Source organism: Rousettus aegyptiacus, unplaced genomic scaffold, assembly GCF_014176215.1.
Source record: "Rousettus aegyptiacus isolate mRouAeg1 unplaced genomic scaffold, mRouAeg1.p scaffold_m13_p_5, whole genome shotgun sequence".
Classification (NCBI taxonomy): domain Eukaryota; kingdom Metazoa; phylum Chordata; class Mammalia; order Chiroptera; family Pteropodidae; genus Rousettus; species Rousettus aegyptiacus.
In genome coordinates, this window is record NW_023416308.1 from 116,611,081 (window position 1) to 116,626,561 (window position 15,481).

The following is a 15,481-nucleotide window of genomic DNA, read 5'->3' on the forward strand; positions in this document are numbered from 1 at the left end:
GATTCCTGGTTACTTCTAAGAAAGGTGACAGGCTGTGTTTGGGGAGTTTATTTGGCTTCATTGGATCCCGAGGCTGAGACCCTGACCCTGGCCAGGGCAGCAAGAAGGCACCCAGAGAACCCCCAGGGCAGGGGGTCCAGGCACTAAGCCCTGGGGCAGGGGCCACAGTAGCAGGACTTGGTCAAAAGTGCTGGTGACAGCTGAGGCTGGCCCCTCTCCCTCGCACCTCCCCTCCTCCCGGCACCACCCCTGGGGGCAATTCCCTGAGACAGGCTGTGGTCCTCCCAACCAGCTGGGTACAGTGTTGGGCCCCAGTGGGGCAGATAAGTTGAGAGACCCACAGGTTGCAGGTGTGTAGGGGGTGCAGGTCCCCATCCAGTGTGAAGGCTTCCTGTGCAGTGTAGTGTTCCTGACCCCCAAAAGGGGCGGGTTCCCTTGGGGAAACCAAGGCAGCTACAGAGGCTTGCCGGGCTCCTATTCCAGTGTATGCTGTGACTCCTCTAGGGCAGCTGGAGTGGCAGGAAGCAGCCCGGCCCACTTAAGGCCCTGCTTCCGGCATCCATGGGGCCTGGGCACCCATGTCTTTGGTCTGCGCCCTGCAGTCCTGAGGGCCACCCCGGAAGGGGTTGGCAGGTGGAGAGTCCCAGAAGGGGTCTGAGTCCGGGAACAAGGTCCAGGGTGCCCGACGGGGCGCAGGCTGTGGTGAGGGCAAGGGTGAAGGCCGTGGCCCGGCTGACACGAAGCTCCATGGGTCGATTCGGCTGCGAAGGGGTGAGGGCCGAGGTCGGCTGATGAGACCCAGGGGCGGTGAGCGTGGGGTGCCCGGGGTGCCAGGAGCGGAGCGAGATATTCCTGGTGGGGGCGACACAGTACGTCCTATGAAGGGGGGAGGGGCACAGGGTCAGGTGGCCACCTATGTCTGAGTGTCGCCAGGAGGCGTGGCCCTGCTCCAGGCCTCAGTTTCCCCATCTGCACAATAAGCTACTTGACTCTTTAACTTTCATGGCCCCTTATGCTCCATGGTGCATCTGTTTACTAGGAAGCAGGTCAGAGCCAGGCCTCCGGAGCTGAGGGGCCTGGGCTTGGATTCCAGCTCTGTCACCTACGGGCGGGAGCCTCAGGTCCCTTGCTCTCTCTGTGCCTTAAATATCCTTATCTGAAAAATGGATCTAACAAGAGTAGCTAGTTCACAGGGTTCTTGTGGTCATTACGTGAGACAACCTCTCTAACGCACTAGGAACAGTTCCTGGCACAAGTAAGCGACCAGGAGTCGGCTACTGTCAGTCATCATTATCATTGCTTCCATTATTTCACAACCAGCCTGGCCGGGCCCCACCCCGCCCCTGACCACTGGGTGGCTGAACTTAGAACTCAGTTCCCTCATACGTGCCCAGCGGCCTGGTTTGGGGCCCAGCAGATATCTGTGGGCTTGCCCCCACCAGGCCCCCTCCCCTCTCCACCACCAAGCCGGCCAGCAATCCGCCACTCACCGCGTCTCTCTTCTTCGCGCCGGGGGCTCTTGGCTGACGGCTGGCCCGAGGGGACACCCAGCTCCAGCAAGAGGGGGACCGGGGTGGGGGGACCAGGGGCATCTGGGCTCAACGGAGAGGCGGGGGCGTCAGGAGTCTTGGGGGAGAAGCGTATGAGCGGAGAGGGGGGCGGCTCGGCAGGGGACCGCGTGGGCAGCGGTGCTGGGGGCGTTGGCGGAGGCTCCCCGCGCTCCCGGCCTGGGACCCCGGGTGGCTGCAGGTCGCGACCGAGACCCAGCGAGGCGAGCAGGGCGGTGCCGCGCAGCAGCGCGCGCTGGATCAGCTTGGGCGTCCCGGAGCCACTACCGCGTTCTGTCGCCGCCGCCGTCGTCGTCGTTGGCCGACGTGGCTCCTCTGGCTCCGGGCTTGGCCGTGGGGGGTTACCTGGGGACGGGGGCGGAGCACAGGTTAGGCTGTCTTCATATTGGCCTCCAGGGACCCCCTCAGTGGCCCTGAAACAAGGACTGGATTCTGCTCCCCACAGCATCTTCCCGGCCGCAGCTCCCTGGCTCTCAATTTCCCTCTGGATTCCAGAGTTGCAGAGCCCAAGGGATGACACTAGGACCTATGCCCTGTGACCAACTTTTGCCTGCATGCCCGGACTCCAGCAGGAGCTTATCTGGGGCACGCAGGGCATTCTAATGTACACAACAACCCACATCACTGTCTCTATTCCAGAAATGAAGAAACTGAGGCTCAGAGAGGGCAGTCTGTGCCAGGCCCCAGCTGAATGATTTAGTGGCATTACATTGTCTGATCTGTATGCGGGCGTGTGAGGCTTCTAGGCTCAGAGAGATTGAGGGCTCGTCCAAGGCTGCACAGCCGGTGAGGGGAGTAGCTGGCCTCAGTGCAGGGGCAACGGGGGCCTTCGCCCTCCATTACTTCCCAACCAGACTCTGCTCTGGATTTCAAGACATCTCTGTCCTACCTGTGGGCCTAGGGAACCCATCCCTGAGGAAGTTGGGAGGGGTCTACGGTGACCTCCCACAAACTCCAATTCTGCCAGGTCCTCCTCGGCTCTAGAACCTGCCATGGCTCTCCATTGCCACGAGAAGAAAGTTCAAGCTCCTTGGCTGGCCTTTGAAAGCCTTCCCCAGCCTTGCCCCTTCCGCCTTCCCCTTCCTCTTTGGGCCAGGCATGGAGAAGGCCTGCCTGGAGTGGCGCACTGGCTGTGTGCCAAGAGGAAGAAATGCAAGACTGAGAAAAATGAGTTTCTACTATGAACCAGGACTAGGCCTGGGGAGGGGTACCATTCTCGGCCACAAGCCTTACCCAATCTTCCTGCTTCTTAAGACAGATCTGTGCATAAAAACTCCCTGTAATTTCCAGGACCTTCTCAAACTGCCTCCATCTTGTTTTTCCAGCTTCGCTCACTCATTCATTCAACAATCTGCTGACCGATAGGCTGGGGCTGCACTGGGCTTCACAGACCCAGGCGGTGCAGGCCTGGCCCCTGCCTGTTACTCCTCGGCTCTCGCCTCCCCTCTGAGTTTCAGCCAGGCTTCTCGCTCCTCAGGTCTGGTGAGCCCCACACCTATGCACACACTATTCCCTCTGCCCAGCAAACCTTTCCCACCCATCAAGACCCAATCATATGTCACCTCCTCTGTGATGCTGTGATATGGTGATTTATAATAAGAAATGTATTTGGCCTTCCTCTCATTCCTGGCAGAGTGATAGAGTGATAAAGGTAAAAGGAGTATGTTTTAAAATTCATAACAAGCCCCTTTTAACCATACCTGAGTTCATATTAAAGAGTCGACTTTTGGAAAGTCCCTAGGGATGGGGTCTGGTTGAGGAACCAACCACTTAATTAAAGAGGGTTGAAGCATTCGGTCCCACCTCTCTTTGGGGTGGGGAGGGGCTGGAGGTTGAGTTTGATCATCACTGGTCAATGAGTTCACCAATCAATCATGTCAGTGTAATGAAGCCTCCATAAACACCCTGGAGGAAGGGGGGTTCAGGGAACTTCCGGGTTAGTGAACACCCCTAGGTGCTGCTAAAGGGCTGTGCTCGCAAGGGCACTGATGCCCTGTCCCCCTTCCCACATCCCTTGCCCTATGCATCTCTTCCATCTGGTTGTTCTTGATCTGTATCCTTCCTTTATAAGGAACTGGTAATTTAGTATGTAAACTGTTTTCCTGAGTTCTGTGATCTGCTCTAGCAAATTATCAAACCTGAAGAGGGGTTTGTGGGAATCCCTGATTCATAGCCAGTTGGTCAGAACCACGTGACAACCTGGACTTGAAATTGGCATCTGAAGTGGGAGGAGTCTTGGGGGACTGAGCTCTTAACCTGTGGGGTTCAGGTAATGAACTCCAGGTAGATAATGTCAGACTTGAATTGAACTGTAGGACACCCAGCTGGTGTTGGAGAATTGGTCGGTATGGGGAACAATCTCACATATTTGGTGTCAGAAGTGAAGTGAGCAGGGTGTAGAGTAGAACGAGTTTTTTTCTCCTTTTAGAAGCCTTCCTAGGATGCCCCTCACTTGTGCAGTTATTGCTCATGTTACGCGTTAATACAGCCCTTGTTCCCACACTTACTGCTTCTACTGTACTTGTCTATTCAGGAATCTGCCTCCTTCTCCAGACTAGGCCCTCTCCGAGGTCAGGGCAGCGTTGATCTCTAACATGCTGATGCCTTGCTCATGAAATGCATCAATACATGTGTAATGGCGGAATCCATTCTTATAATCCTTGCAACAACCACATAAGGTGATCGTTATCACCCCATTTTAAAGGTAAAGAAACTGATTATTTATAGTGAGTTTAAACAGAACAGAAGGGAAACATGTTTCAAAGAAGCAAGAAAAATGGGACAAAGCTCAGTGAAGGTGGAGGTCAGTACACAACATGGATTGGAAAGAAGTTCCTGCAGTCAACGGCCTGAGAAACTGAGGTTCCAAGAGGTAAGTGACTTGCCCAAGGTAACTCAACAAGGGTTTAATTTCCCTCTAAGCTTCCTGGCACTAAGAATTGGCAACCCTGCTGTTTAGGAGAAAGTAGCACAACCATTCTTGATCCAAAGATGAAGATAAATTGCTTCTGTAAAGCCTCATGGAGAGGACATGGCCAGCTCCAGGGTGACAGGCATCACAGCGCAATTTGTCATTGTGGCCTGACTGCATCCGCCAATATGCAACGCAGTGCCACCAATTCCCCAGGGACCAGGACACCCAGGTGGAGATAGGGGTGGAAGATGGGGTTCCCCAATGCTGTGGCTTATGCCTGGGACAATCTTAGGGGCTCTTCTTTGATACTCAGCCAGGCTTCTGATTCGGGGCAGCTGGGAGGTCAAGGTCATGCACTCTTGTGGGCTCAAGATGGTGACTGGAGTATGGGCTTGTGCTAAGGGAACCCAGTGCTCAGCTGGCAGCTGGGCTGGGGCAGGTGACATCCTTTCAGGTAAAGTGGCAAGCTTGAGAAGGATGGGGTCCAGGCCTTTCAGTCCTTGCCCCTGACTGCAAGGCCAAAGGGATCTGCGGAACATGATCAGAGGCTGCTTCCACTTCTCTACTAACCCTTCTGGGCTGGTACATTCTAGAGCAGGTGAATCCAAGCTGGCCTCTTGGCCTTCCCAGTCTCAATTCAGTCCCTGTGGCAGAGCCGGCTTGGGGCAATGCAGCTGCGGGAGCAGTAAATGGTGTGGCAGACAGGGATCCAGGGCCCTGCCTCTGGAGTAGACCCGGTTCAAAGCCCGGTTATACTGTGTACCCTATATCAAAGCACTTAACCTCTCTGTGCCTCAGTTTCCTCCTTGATAAAATGGAGCTAATACTAATACTCACCTCACAGCATTTCCTGGCACAGAGAAGGGACCCAATAGATGTTAGCTGTTGTGATTACTCAGGTAATAGTGGAGGTGATATGCTAGGTCAAGTGAGAGAAGAGAATCTGAATCATTTGCTGAATAGGACGCTGGCCTGACAGCAACTAAGCCAGGTCTTGTGTTCTGGCTGTGAGAAGCAGGTGCAGCTGTGAGCTCTGAAGAGACCCACGGGCAAGGGAGGCTGCAACTTTCTAGCCCCTCCCAATGCTGGGCGGTGTAGAGATGAGCCCTGCTCTCGGCCTGATCCCCAGCTTCCCAAGCTGTTTCAATGTGATAAACCCTTTCTTCAAGTGAAAGCTTTGGAGGAAGCTTGCCACGAGCATGGGAGCCAAAATCACTATGGGTTCAAATCCTTAGCTGGGGGCTTTAGGTAGGTTACTTCACCTTTAGGAACCTCAGTTTCCTCATCTCAAAAGCAGGGATAATAATAGCACCTCCCCTCACAAGGTTGTTGCTTGCATGGAATGCCTGGAACATAGTGCAGTCATCATGAAGAAAAGCCGAGAACGACCCCAGATGCAGTGAGAATGGGCCCTGGATCCCCGCCTGCTCAGCTTTCATATACTCTTCTCCACACAGAAGCTTCTCAGACGGGACTCTGAGAAGCACGGTGTGGCAGCCACTTGTCTGTCTCTAGTCCACATGGACCGTTTCCTTCCTCTCTCTGGGCCCAGCTTCTCTCGTGTCCTAAATGGGGGATACCATTCCATCTTCCTTCCCTCTAGAGCCTGCTGAGGACACAGTGACCCCCACAGGCTAGCAAAGAGGCCTGAACAGGGATATCAGACTCTGGGCTCGCTGAGGCTTGGGCTGTACCCAGCTCAGTCAGGGGCCTATAGGTCAGACCTGGGTTCTAGGTTTGGCCTTGCTGTGCCTGATGGCTTCTGGTAGCCTCCCCACAACAACCACAGAGGGGGTGCAGCAAGAGTCTGCTGGGAGGCGACAAGGCCACTTACCATTGAGCGTCGGGGGTGTGGAAGGAGATCCTAAGGGGGATGAATCATCTGAATCCAGGTACCAGGTAGCTTCGTCCATGCGAGACCTTCTCCTGGTAACAGGAGAGGAGGGGAGTTGTGCTTCGTGAATCTCATGACTGTTGGGAGGCAGATCATGCTGGGGTTGGGGGTACCTGGGTACTTACCTCCCATTCTGGATTTCTCCGGGCTTGGGAGAACTGGGACCCCAGGCCCAGCATGCTCGCCGCTCTCCATTGCTTGAGTCTTCCTGGCGTCGGGGGGACTGGCGGCCCCATGTCTGGACTGGTTCTGCAGGCTCCACTGCAGGGGGAAAACCGATGGACTCTAAGCTGAGGTCAAAAGTCCTGATCCTTATTCTCCCCCATCATGAGAGTCAGGCTCCAGGGGCAACGTCTAATAGGATGAGAGCAGGCTGGGCCCCGATCCATTCCCAGGTGGGCTTTGGGTCACAGAACGGAACAGAACTGGGGTGAGGTACGTGGGTTTAGGTCCTGGTGTTGGCAGTAGGGTGGGACATCTCATCTAGTCCTTTAGCTGGCATTTGCTGCTTAGAAGGTAGTACAGACACTATAGTAAACTCCCTAGGTTTGAACTGACTCATAGATGTATAACGTTAGGCAAGTTGCTTTTTTCACTTTTCTCGTTTGTAAAACTTAGTAAGGATAGCCACCTCACATAGTAAGTGCGAAGAATTAAGTTAACGTTAGTATGACATTTAAAAGATACTAGTGTCATACAACTGTTTCAACTTCAAAAAATTAGTAAAAGAAATGCTGCTTGGGAACTCAGAAGTACCAGTCTAGACTGATAGAAGAGACTGGGGGTGGGGGGAAGAGGAGACAGTGGGTGGGATTCAACCTTAAGAAAGAGTTTGACAGTTTACAGCCATGCTACCCTCAACAAGCCTGATCTCGCCTGATAAGGGAAGCTCAGCAGGGTTGGGCCTGGTTAGTACTTGGATGGGAGACCACCTGGGAAGACCAAATGCTGTAGGTGTAAAAAATAAAGGGATTGTAAACTGACAAGATCCTTGCAATCTATGAGGTCAACCAAGAGTTGCCTCACCTAAAAAAAGGAAAAGAAAAGAAAGGGTTTAAGGGTTTGACAGAGGATAAGCGGTGGGGGAAGGGCACAGGACAGCAAAGTTTCTTACACTGGATGGCCCGGAACCTGGGAAAGGTGGGCGAGTCCCCAGATCCGACCTCGAAGACGTTTCTTCTTCGGTCTAGGCCGGGCGAGGCCTGCACAGTGATGCGGTGTTTGAAGTCTGGGTTTGGGAAGGAAGCAGGTACAGGTTTGTGGTGGAGGAGAGCACAGATTTTGACCTGCAGGGCCCCCTGGCCGGCTGGTAGGCAGTATAGGGACTGGGCCTGGCACGGTGACTGTGATGGGCCAGCCTCACTGCCTTCCTGGGCCCCAGGCTCTCGGTAAGGAGAGCGGACCGCCTGGACTCCACCATCCGAAGATGCCCAGCGGAGTCGGAGATTCCCGGGAGCCCGCTCGCCCCGCCCCTCGGCCTTCCCAGAACTTCCATGAGCCTCGCCCCTTCCCGGCCGCAGCCACTCCCAGGCCGACATGCAAATACCCCCTTCAGAACCCGCCCAGAAAAACACGCTTAGTCCCACCCCTTCCAACCTGCAGCTCGTGGGTCCACCCACTAACACCCTAAACCAATCCCAGTGCGGCCAGCACGACCACACGACTCCACCCCTCCTCCAATGCAGCCAATGGCGGGCGGCGCGCTGGAGCCCGCCCCTTACCGAGTGGCATGCTGATGCGCTCGCCGCCGTCCCGCGCGCGGAGCTTGCTGCGCTTGAAGGTGCCGCGGCGGCGGCGCACGTGTGGCCGCTCGCGGTCCACCTGCTGCAGCAGCAGTGTCAGCTCGCGCTCGAATACCTCCAGCTCCCACTGAGCCAGCAGGTGCTCGCGCCGCCGCAGCTGCTCCGCCTGTGACCGCTGCTCACGCGCCGCTCGGGTCAGCTCCTCCTCGCGGCTCAGTAGTTCCTGAGAACAGGGTAGTGAAGGCAGTGGGGTCAGTACGGTAGGAATCTTGGGGCCCGTCCCAACTCTGTCGAATGGAAACCGGGGAGACACTCCTTCCTGGTATTTCCTAACAGTGGGACCCTAACTCCTACCTTTTCCTTGGCCCGCAGCTCGTCGAAGAGGCCTTGGATCTCGCGCTTCCAGCCTTCCTGCATGGAATGGAAGGAGTCCCGCGGCATTTCCCGCAGGACCTGCGCCTCTAGCGCCTCCAACTGCTGCAGAATGGAGGCGAAGTCGGGCCTGCGATGGGGGTCCTGCGCCCAGCAGTCTGAGGGCACAGCGTGTAGGGGGAACAGAATAAGAAGAGGTCTGTTGGTGGATGTGTTTTGGGCCAAGGAGCTCTGCCCCTCGCCCTCCCGCACCCTTCCCTTACCAGCCATGAGCTGTGCGAAGGGCTCGGGGCAGGTGGACGGGATGGGCAGTGTGAGCTTGTTAACAGCCACTCCGTAGGCCACAGCAAGGCAGTCGATGCCACGGTAGGGCACCTCCCCAGTCAGCAATTCCCACAGCAGCACCCCAAAGCTGTGGGTGAGACAAAGGGTCTGTGTCCCCTCCTCCATTCATTGCACCCCAAAGCAATCAAGAACTAAATGACTTGGGTCCCTCCCCCAGGGCTCTGCCTGTCTGCCCAGCCCTAGATTTAGGCAGCCACCTCTGCCTTCTGCAGCCCCACAGCCGGCCCTGTCCAGCCTCCACCCAGGCCGCACCTCCAGACATCGCTGCCCTTAGAGAAGGTGGAGGCCTTGATGACCTCCGGAGCCATCCAGGCATACGTGCCCGCAGCACTCATTTGTGTGGTTTTGTGCCACTCTCGGGCCAGGCCGAAGTCAGTGATCTTCAGGGTCTTGTGCTCCATGTCGTCACCCTCAATAGGCTGCAGCAGCAGAACTGGGGAAGAGGAGGGGCAGGGTTGTGGATGCTCCGGGCTCAAGTGGTGGGCACAGGGAGGAGCTGGAAGCAAACTGTCATCTGACAGACATCCTGGCTGGGTACTAGGAGCACTGAGGTGATCTTGCCCCAGAAAGCTCACAGCTGGGGTTGGGGTAGAATCAGATAAAAAATAACAATGCTGGGAAATGTTTGATGGGGGGGGGGGGGCTATTAGAGACCAGGCGTTTTACACTCAGTTCTAGCGCTCACAGAAAAAGATCCGTGAGGTAGACATCATTATCCCCATCGTACAGGTGAAGAAACTAAGCAAGGAAATGACTTGGCCAAGGTCACACACAAATAAAGCAGATTCCAACCTAGTCTGAATTGAATAGAAAGCAGCAATATTGCAGCCTCTCAACCTCTGTGCCTTTAATTTCAAGGGACACCCGTGTCTTGTCATTTTGCTGAGGCAGGAGTGTGAATCAGAACCTCCCTTGGGGTGGGGAGCAGGAGGGAACCCAACAGGCACCACAGGCCCCAAGTGCCCATATCGCTCTGTGGTTAATGCAGCCACTCCCAGGGGAGAGAAAGACTCCAAAAGATAACTACTAACGCAGTTGAATGTACAGAGAAAGGGATCTAAGAAACTGATGGTTCTTGCCCAGAAAGGAGGAGCTTGGAATAAATGTAGGAGTGGATGGTCAGACTTGGCTGGGGCTCATGGCTTTGATCCAAATGGGGGCCACCAGCCTCTACAGAGAGAGGAAGAAGCAAATTGCAAATCTCTCATCAGGAAAAACATGGCTCAAATGAGAGAAGTTTTAGAGGAATACAAAGAGGACAAAGTCATAAAATCAACCAGGGTCTGAAAGGGCCTCTCTACTTTTCTGGTTATAGACAACTGCACAGTAGGGAAGTGACATCCAAGCCGGCTACGTTTCTGAACACGTGTCATTTCAGAACACACCTCTCAGCTCTCCTTCTCAGGTGACAGCACTGTAATGGGGGCAGCCCAGAGTACTGGGGGGCAGTACCAGAAGGCCGCTGGGTGTGAGGCATCTAACACAGCCCAGTGAGTCAGAGACTTCTCGGAAGGGATGGCAGAACTAAGGGTATGCACTTTTTCAGGCCTAAAAACACAACTCCCTACCCTGCTGCTGGCCAAGCTCTCTGGGCCTTGCGGGGGCATCTGGCATGGACCTACCCCTCTGTCTTTGGTTCCTGGGGCCTTTCGCTGCTTGTGCCATTCCCTTCAGGGCCTCTCCCATCCTCAACCCTGTCAATTCCTCAGAGCCTGGCCTCTCCTGATCCTCTGCCCACCGCCCCCAGGCTGTCTTATCTTCTCCCAGGTGCCTAGCCACCCACTGGCATCTCCTACATTTGGAGCTCTAGGTCAGAGTCAATTCGGCTGCCCATCAGCTGCCCTACTTGATGTCCGTACGCCCTCAACGACCGCCTTCATCATCCCACCACACCCGGCAAAGCTTGCCATTTCTCCTAACTCAGAGAATGGTCCTGCAACCCACCCTCTGAGCCAGACTAGGGCTGAGTTCTGAAGTTAATAAAGCTGAGGATGACGACAAAAGCCACCTCAGGGTTGTCATGAGTATTATACAAGATCATACTTTTTAAAACCTTGGCGCAAGGTCTGACATCTAGCACGAATGTGCCAAATGCCAATTGTCCTAAAGATTCTACCGCTAATAACATCTCTCTGTAGACTCTCTTCTCCTTCCTCGATCACAACTTACTCCCAGCTTTGCAACAGCCTCTGGCCCAGCTGCTGGAGGCTCAGAACCTGACCATTTAGTAAACACTACATGAGCTCATTCCGAAAAACATGGGGCAGGTGGCTGGAGTGGGACCAGAAGAAGGGGTCTGTGTGCTGGGGTTGGAGAGGGACTCCTGCCTCCTCCAGTGCCAGGACCTACCCATCCTCCTGAAGACCACCCTTTGCTGCTTCCTGGCTGGGTTTCTAGCCACACGTGGTACCTCACAGACTAGTGAAGCACTTTCTGCACCAGTATCACAGGCTGGGAGGCCCCCTTTTTAGTCAGGTAACTTGAGGCCCAGGTAACTCACCCAAGACTCGGGACTTCTTTGTACTGGTAGCTTTTCTGCCACCTCCCAGCCCTAGCTCGACCTGACACCTACAAAGCCTCCTCCTCTCCTCTGCATTCCCTGTTTTTCTCCAAGTGCCTCGAATTTGTTGCAACCCAAGTTGCTCTTTTGGTGTCTAATGTAGACATTTGGGATGGGGCAGTCAGGGGCCACCCAGAAGAGAGAGGACTAGAGATCCCCCGCCTCAGTGTCCCCTTAGGACTCCCTAGCCTCTGAAAGGGACCTGGCCCCCAGCCCCCTCCCAGGCTGGCCTCTGTGGGGCTCGGGAGTGGCCTACGCGGCTTGCACGTCTTCCACTTCCCTCCCATGGTCCCTACTTCTCCTTTCTGGGGGCCTGGTCCAGGTTTCCAATGGGGCGGGGGGATACTTTGGGGGAGAATTGGGGGAGGTCAGGCCCAGGCCGGGCTGGCTGGTCAGTCCTGTGACTCGTGGGCCTGGAGAATTCCCCCTCCTCTCCCCGCCAGCCTTCCTCACAAGGCCCCCATTGTCCAGGAAAATCATGCCATTGTTTCCTGCCTGCGCCCCCCCAGTCCAGGGACTTCCCCCCCAATCCCGCAGACAGCACCCCAGGCCTAGAACTGGGATCTGCAAGGTGGGAGGCCAGGATCAGGGAGGCTAAGGGCACCCCGCCTGCCCTTCGCCACCACCCAGACTCTGGGAGGGAAGCAGGGGAACTGGAGGGGAGCGGGGGTGCAAACCCTCGCTCCTTCCTCTCCCACAAACCCCCCACCCCCAGCTCTTTCCTCCCCTGCAGGCAGCTGGGCTTGGGAGGGAGCAGAGGCTGGAGCGAGGGCAGGAAGCCGGCTCAGGGGCAGCAGGAAACGCAGGAAGCGGTGGGGAGGGTGGGGAGCAGGGGCCTGGGCTATTGTTCCATTTTCTCTGGAAAGAAAACTGGAGGAAAAACAGAAGACAGCGTCCCCTCCTCCCTGGGGCCTTTGGGGAATCCCCCTCAGGCTTCAGTAGGGAGTGGGGGTCCCTAGATGGCTAGGACCCTGAGTGAGGCTGAGAGGTGAAAACTGCCCCCTACTGTGGATGAGGGGAGTGGGTGGGGTGGCTGGCAGACATCCCCTGGCTCCTCTGGTCCTGGCAAGGCCTTGGATATCACTGGGTCCTGGTGTTCGCTCACCCCAGCTCCCCTGTCCACAGTGAGCGCAGGCCAGGAGGCTCAAAATATCCGTGCTCACCCCTCCAAGAGCTGTGCATGCCTCTCCAGTAACTCCACTGAACCCCCTGCACTTCCTTTTGCTCTACAACCTACATCTGGGCCCCAGCAGGCCCAGGTCCCTGTCCCCACTACTATGCTGAATCCTGCCTCCTGCCCTTCAGTCAGGACCGGCCTAGACATCCGACTGGGTGCCTCTCTGAATGCTGCCTGCTTTTGGTCTGTTGTGAAGTCTGCCTGCTGGAGGAAGCCCTCTGAGCTTGTCACTCCTTGCCTTGGGCCTACGCTGGGCAGTGTGTGGGGCTCGATATGGCCGGAGATGGAGTGCCTCCCATAATCCCACCATCCCCACCCCAAGAGCCGATTCCAGGTGAAGCCCTCTTGGTGGCTCAACCCCCAAATGTCCACACCCATGGCTGAGGACCCACTGTGTACTAGCATCAGACAACAGGGCCTGCCCAGTCCATTAAGCCATTCCCCCCTCCCAGCTACTCTATTTTCATAGTCTGGAACTGAGGCTCTGAGTTGAAATAACTGCCTAGAGGTCATGCACCCGAGGGGAGGAGTAGGGCCAGGATTTCTACCCTAGCCCCAGCCTTGACCACTGCAACCACCATGGGGGGGTTTCCCCTAGGAGATCTGTTCTGGAGGAGCTGCCCACCACAAGTGGAGAGGTGGGCAGAGCGCCAACGGCGTAAGTGGGGAAGAGGCAGAGCGCCAGCCAGCATCCAGCGCTCCGTTTCCATGACATGGTGGCCATGGCTAGGCAGGACACTTATGGCACACCTGAGAGATCCCAAATTTTTAACTTGGCAGCTTTGAGCTGCAGTCAAGGACTTCTGGGGCTGCGGCATGAAGAACCCTGGAACAGTGGGTGTCCCGGTCAACTGGGATTCCCCTAGGGCCAGAGCTCCTGCCTCTAGCAGAAGCCCAGGTAGGCTCAGCTGAGTTGGCAGTATGTGTGTGCCAGGGCCATGCCACCCTCCGACCATGCTCCCCCAAAACTCACTGTTGTTGGACTTGAGGTCTCGGTGGATGACAGGCACCAGGGCCTCACAGTGCAGGTAGTGCATCCCACGGGCAATCTGCACGGCCCAGTTGACCAGCACGTGGGGGGGCACACGCCGCCCAGCCAAGGCACGGCTGAGGGGCCCGCCAGCTGCGTACTCCATCACCAGGCACAGGTTGGGCTCCTCCAGGCACACAGCCTTGAGGGCAATGATGTTGGGGTGTGCCAGCATAGCAAAAAGCCGGGCCTCCTGACGCACACTCTCAGCTGTCACACTGATATCCTCATCGGGGTCCTGTCGAGCTGCCTTCACAGCCACCAGCTTGCCTCGCCAGCTTCCGCGGTAGACTTTTCCAAAGCCACCAATGCCGATCACCTCCTCCAGCCGCAGCTCCTGGAAGCTGGCCACCTCGCATGGGGGCGGGCCGCCCCGAGATACATAGTTGGACGGAAAGATGCCTACCTGGCCACCCACCTGACCCGCCCACCAGCCCTCATCGCCTGAGATAGCTGCATCCCGGGATAGCACCTCCACACGGTCGCCCTTCCGCAGGGCCAACTCGTCCTGTCCATTGGGCTCGTAGTCAAACAAGGCTGTCCACACAGGGTTGGCATAAGCCGCTGCTTTCGGGGACCCGTCTGGCCAGCCTCCGCCGCTGCTCCCTCCGCCCCCACTGCCACCGCCGCTCCATGACCCCAGTGGGCTCTTGAGGAAGAGGTTCTTCAAGGGCTCCATGGCTGAGATCCGGCGTTGGGGCGTGTAGGGGACCTTCCCTGGGTGCCCCTGGTCCCCACCCCTGCTGGCTGCCGAGGCCCTAGTCCCAAAATCTGGGCATCCGGGCCCTGGCCCTCAGCCCCAGACCCACGCTTCTGTAGGGAGCCAGGAGTGTTGCCTCCCAGCCCGCCGCATCTCGGGCTTCTAGAGGAAGGCAACCCAGGGCAGTGTGGTCAGGCTCCGGGGATGGGACCCCAGGGTCTCCGGCGTCTCACCATTGCCAGCTCAGAAGGGCCCAGGTGTCCCTCACTCCCGGAGCAGTCTTGGGAGGCTGGCTCCAGCAACCACCAAGTGTAAGGTGGGGCCAGCGAGGGGCAGCGCCTGGATTCCGGTTGGTTCTTTTAGCGCAGGGGTGGCTGGAGTGTCCCTGGTTGGGCCCAGCTGCCCCTTCCTGGCCCGGCTCCCTCGGCCCGACGGCTTCAACCCCCGTTCCCTTCTTCCTCCTCCCTTTGTACTTTGGCCCTGGGGGCGGGAGGCAGAGGTGGAGGGTGGAGTTTCGCTTTTTTTCCGCTCTTCTCCCTCCTGCAGGAAACAGCATCAGATGACGCGAACGGGTAGCACCGCTCCCCTCCCAGAGGCTGCGGCGGCCGAGCCTGGGGAGTTCCCGGGCAGGCGGGCGGGCGTAGAGGAGCAGAAGGAGAGGAAGGGTAGCCCGAACCCCCCATCATAGCAAGCCTAAGGAGAGGTGGTACTCCGCTAAGTACGGGCCACCCTCGCCCTGTGCATCCGCATCAGCAAACAGAGTAAAGAACCTGGCTTGGGAGTGGGGTAAACTCGAGTCTGGTCTTGGTTCCAGAAGTTGCAGGGCTGTGCCTCATTCGCTTCATATCTGAAATGGGGACTAGAAGCTCTGTTTTGCAGAGCTAGTGGGGTGGGGGTGGGGAAGATTGGAGGAGGATGTAACTTGCTGCATGCACCTCAAGCTCTTGGAACGGGTTGTCTAAGGTTCTCTTCCCCTCGGCTGGGAAACAATCCACTTCTTCATGCCCCTTCCCCAGCGGGTGGAAAGTGACACTGGGATCCTGAATTGGATTCAGAATAGCTAAGTCGCCCTTACAGTCGCTGAGTTGACCCCAATTGCCTTGAGCCTGTCACTTTAAGAAAAACGACGCTATCCTATTTCGACTATTCCCGCCTGTTCTGGAGGGTCGCTCTCGGCAC

At 56.7% G+C, this 15,481-nt stretch overlaps 1 protein-coding gene across 2 annotated transcripts; it reads right to left on the reverse strand.

Annotated features, from left to right (window-relative positions):
* Positions 1-33: 33 nt before the first annotated feature.
* On the reverse strand, positions 34-14,770 carry MAP3K11 (mitogen-activated protein kinase kinase kinase 11). Of its 2 annotated transcripts, none has more exons than XM_016119366.2 (10): positions 13,546-14,770; positions 9,088-9,268; positions 8,754-8,902; positions 8,473-8,648; positions 8,098-8,341; positions 7,491-7,604; positions 6,502-6,637; positions 6,317-6,408; positions 1,491-1,913; positions 34-852 (listed from the first exon to the last, which is right to left on the reverse strand). In XM_016119366.2, the coding sequence occupies exons 1-10, from the start codon at positions 14,279-14,281 to the stop codon at positions 539-541; spliced, it is 2,565 nt and encodes an 854-aa protein (XP_015974852.2). In that variant the 5' UTR covers positions 14,282-14,770; the 3' UTR covers positions 34-538. The 2 variants fall into 2 exon arrangements, with proteins under 2 accessions (XP_015974852.2, XP_015974851.2); XM_016119365.2 differs by having other exon boundaries at positions 34-876.
* Between the last annotated feature and the right edge of the window lie 711 nt (positions 14,771-15,481).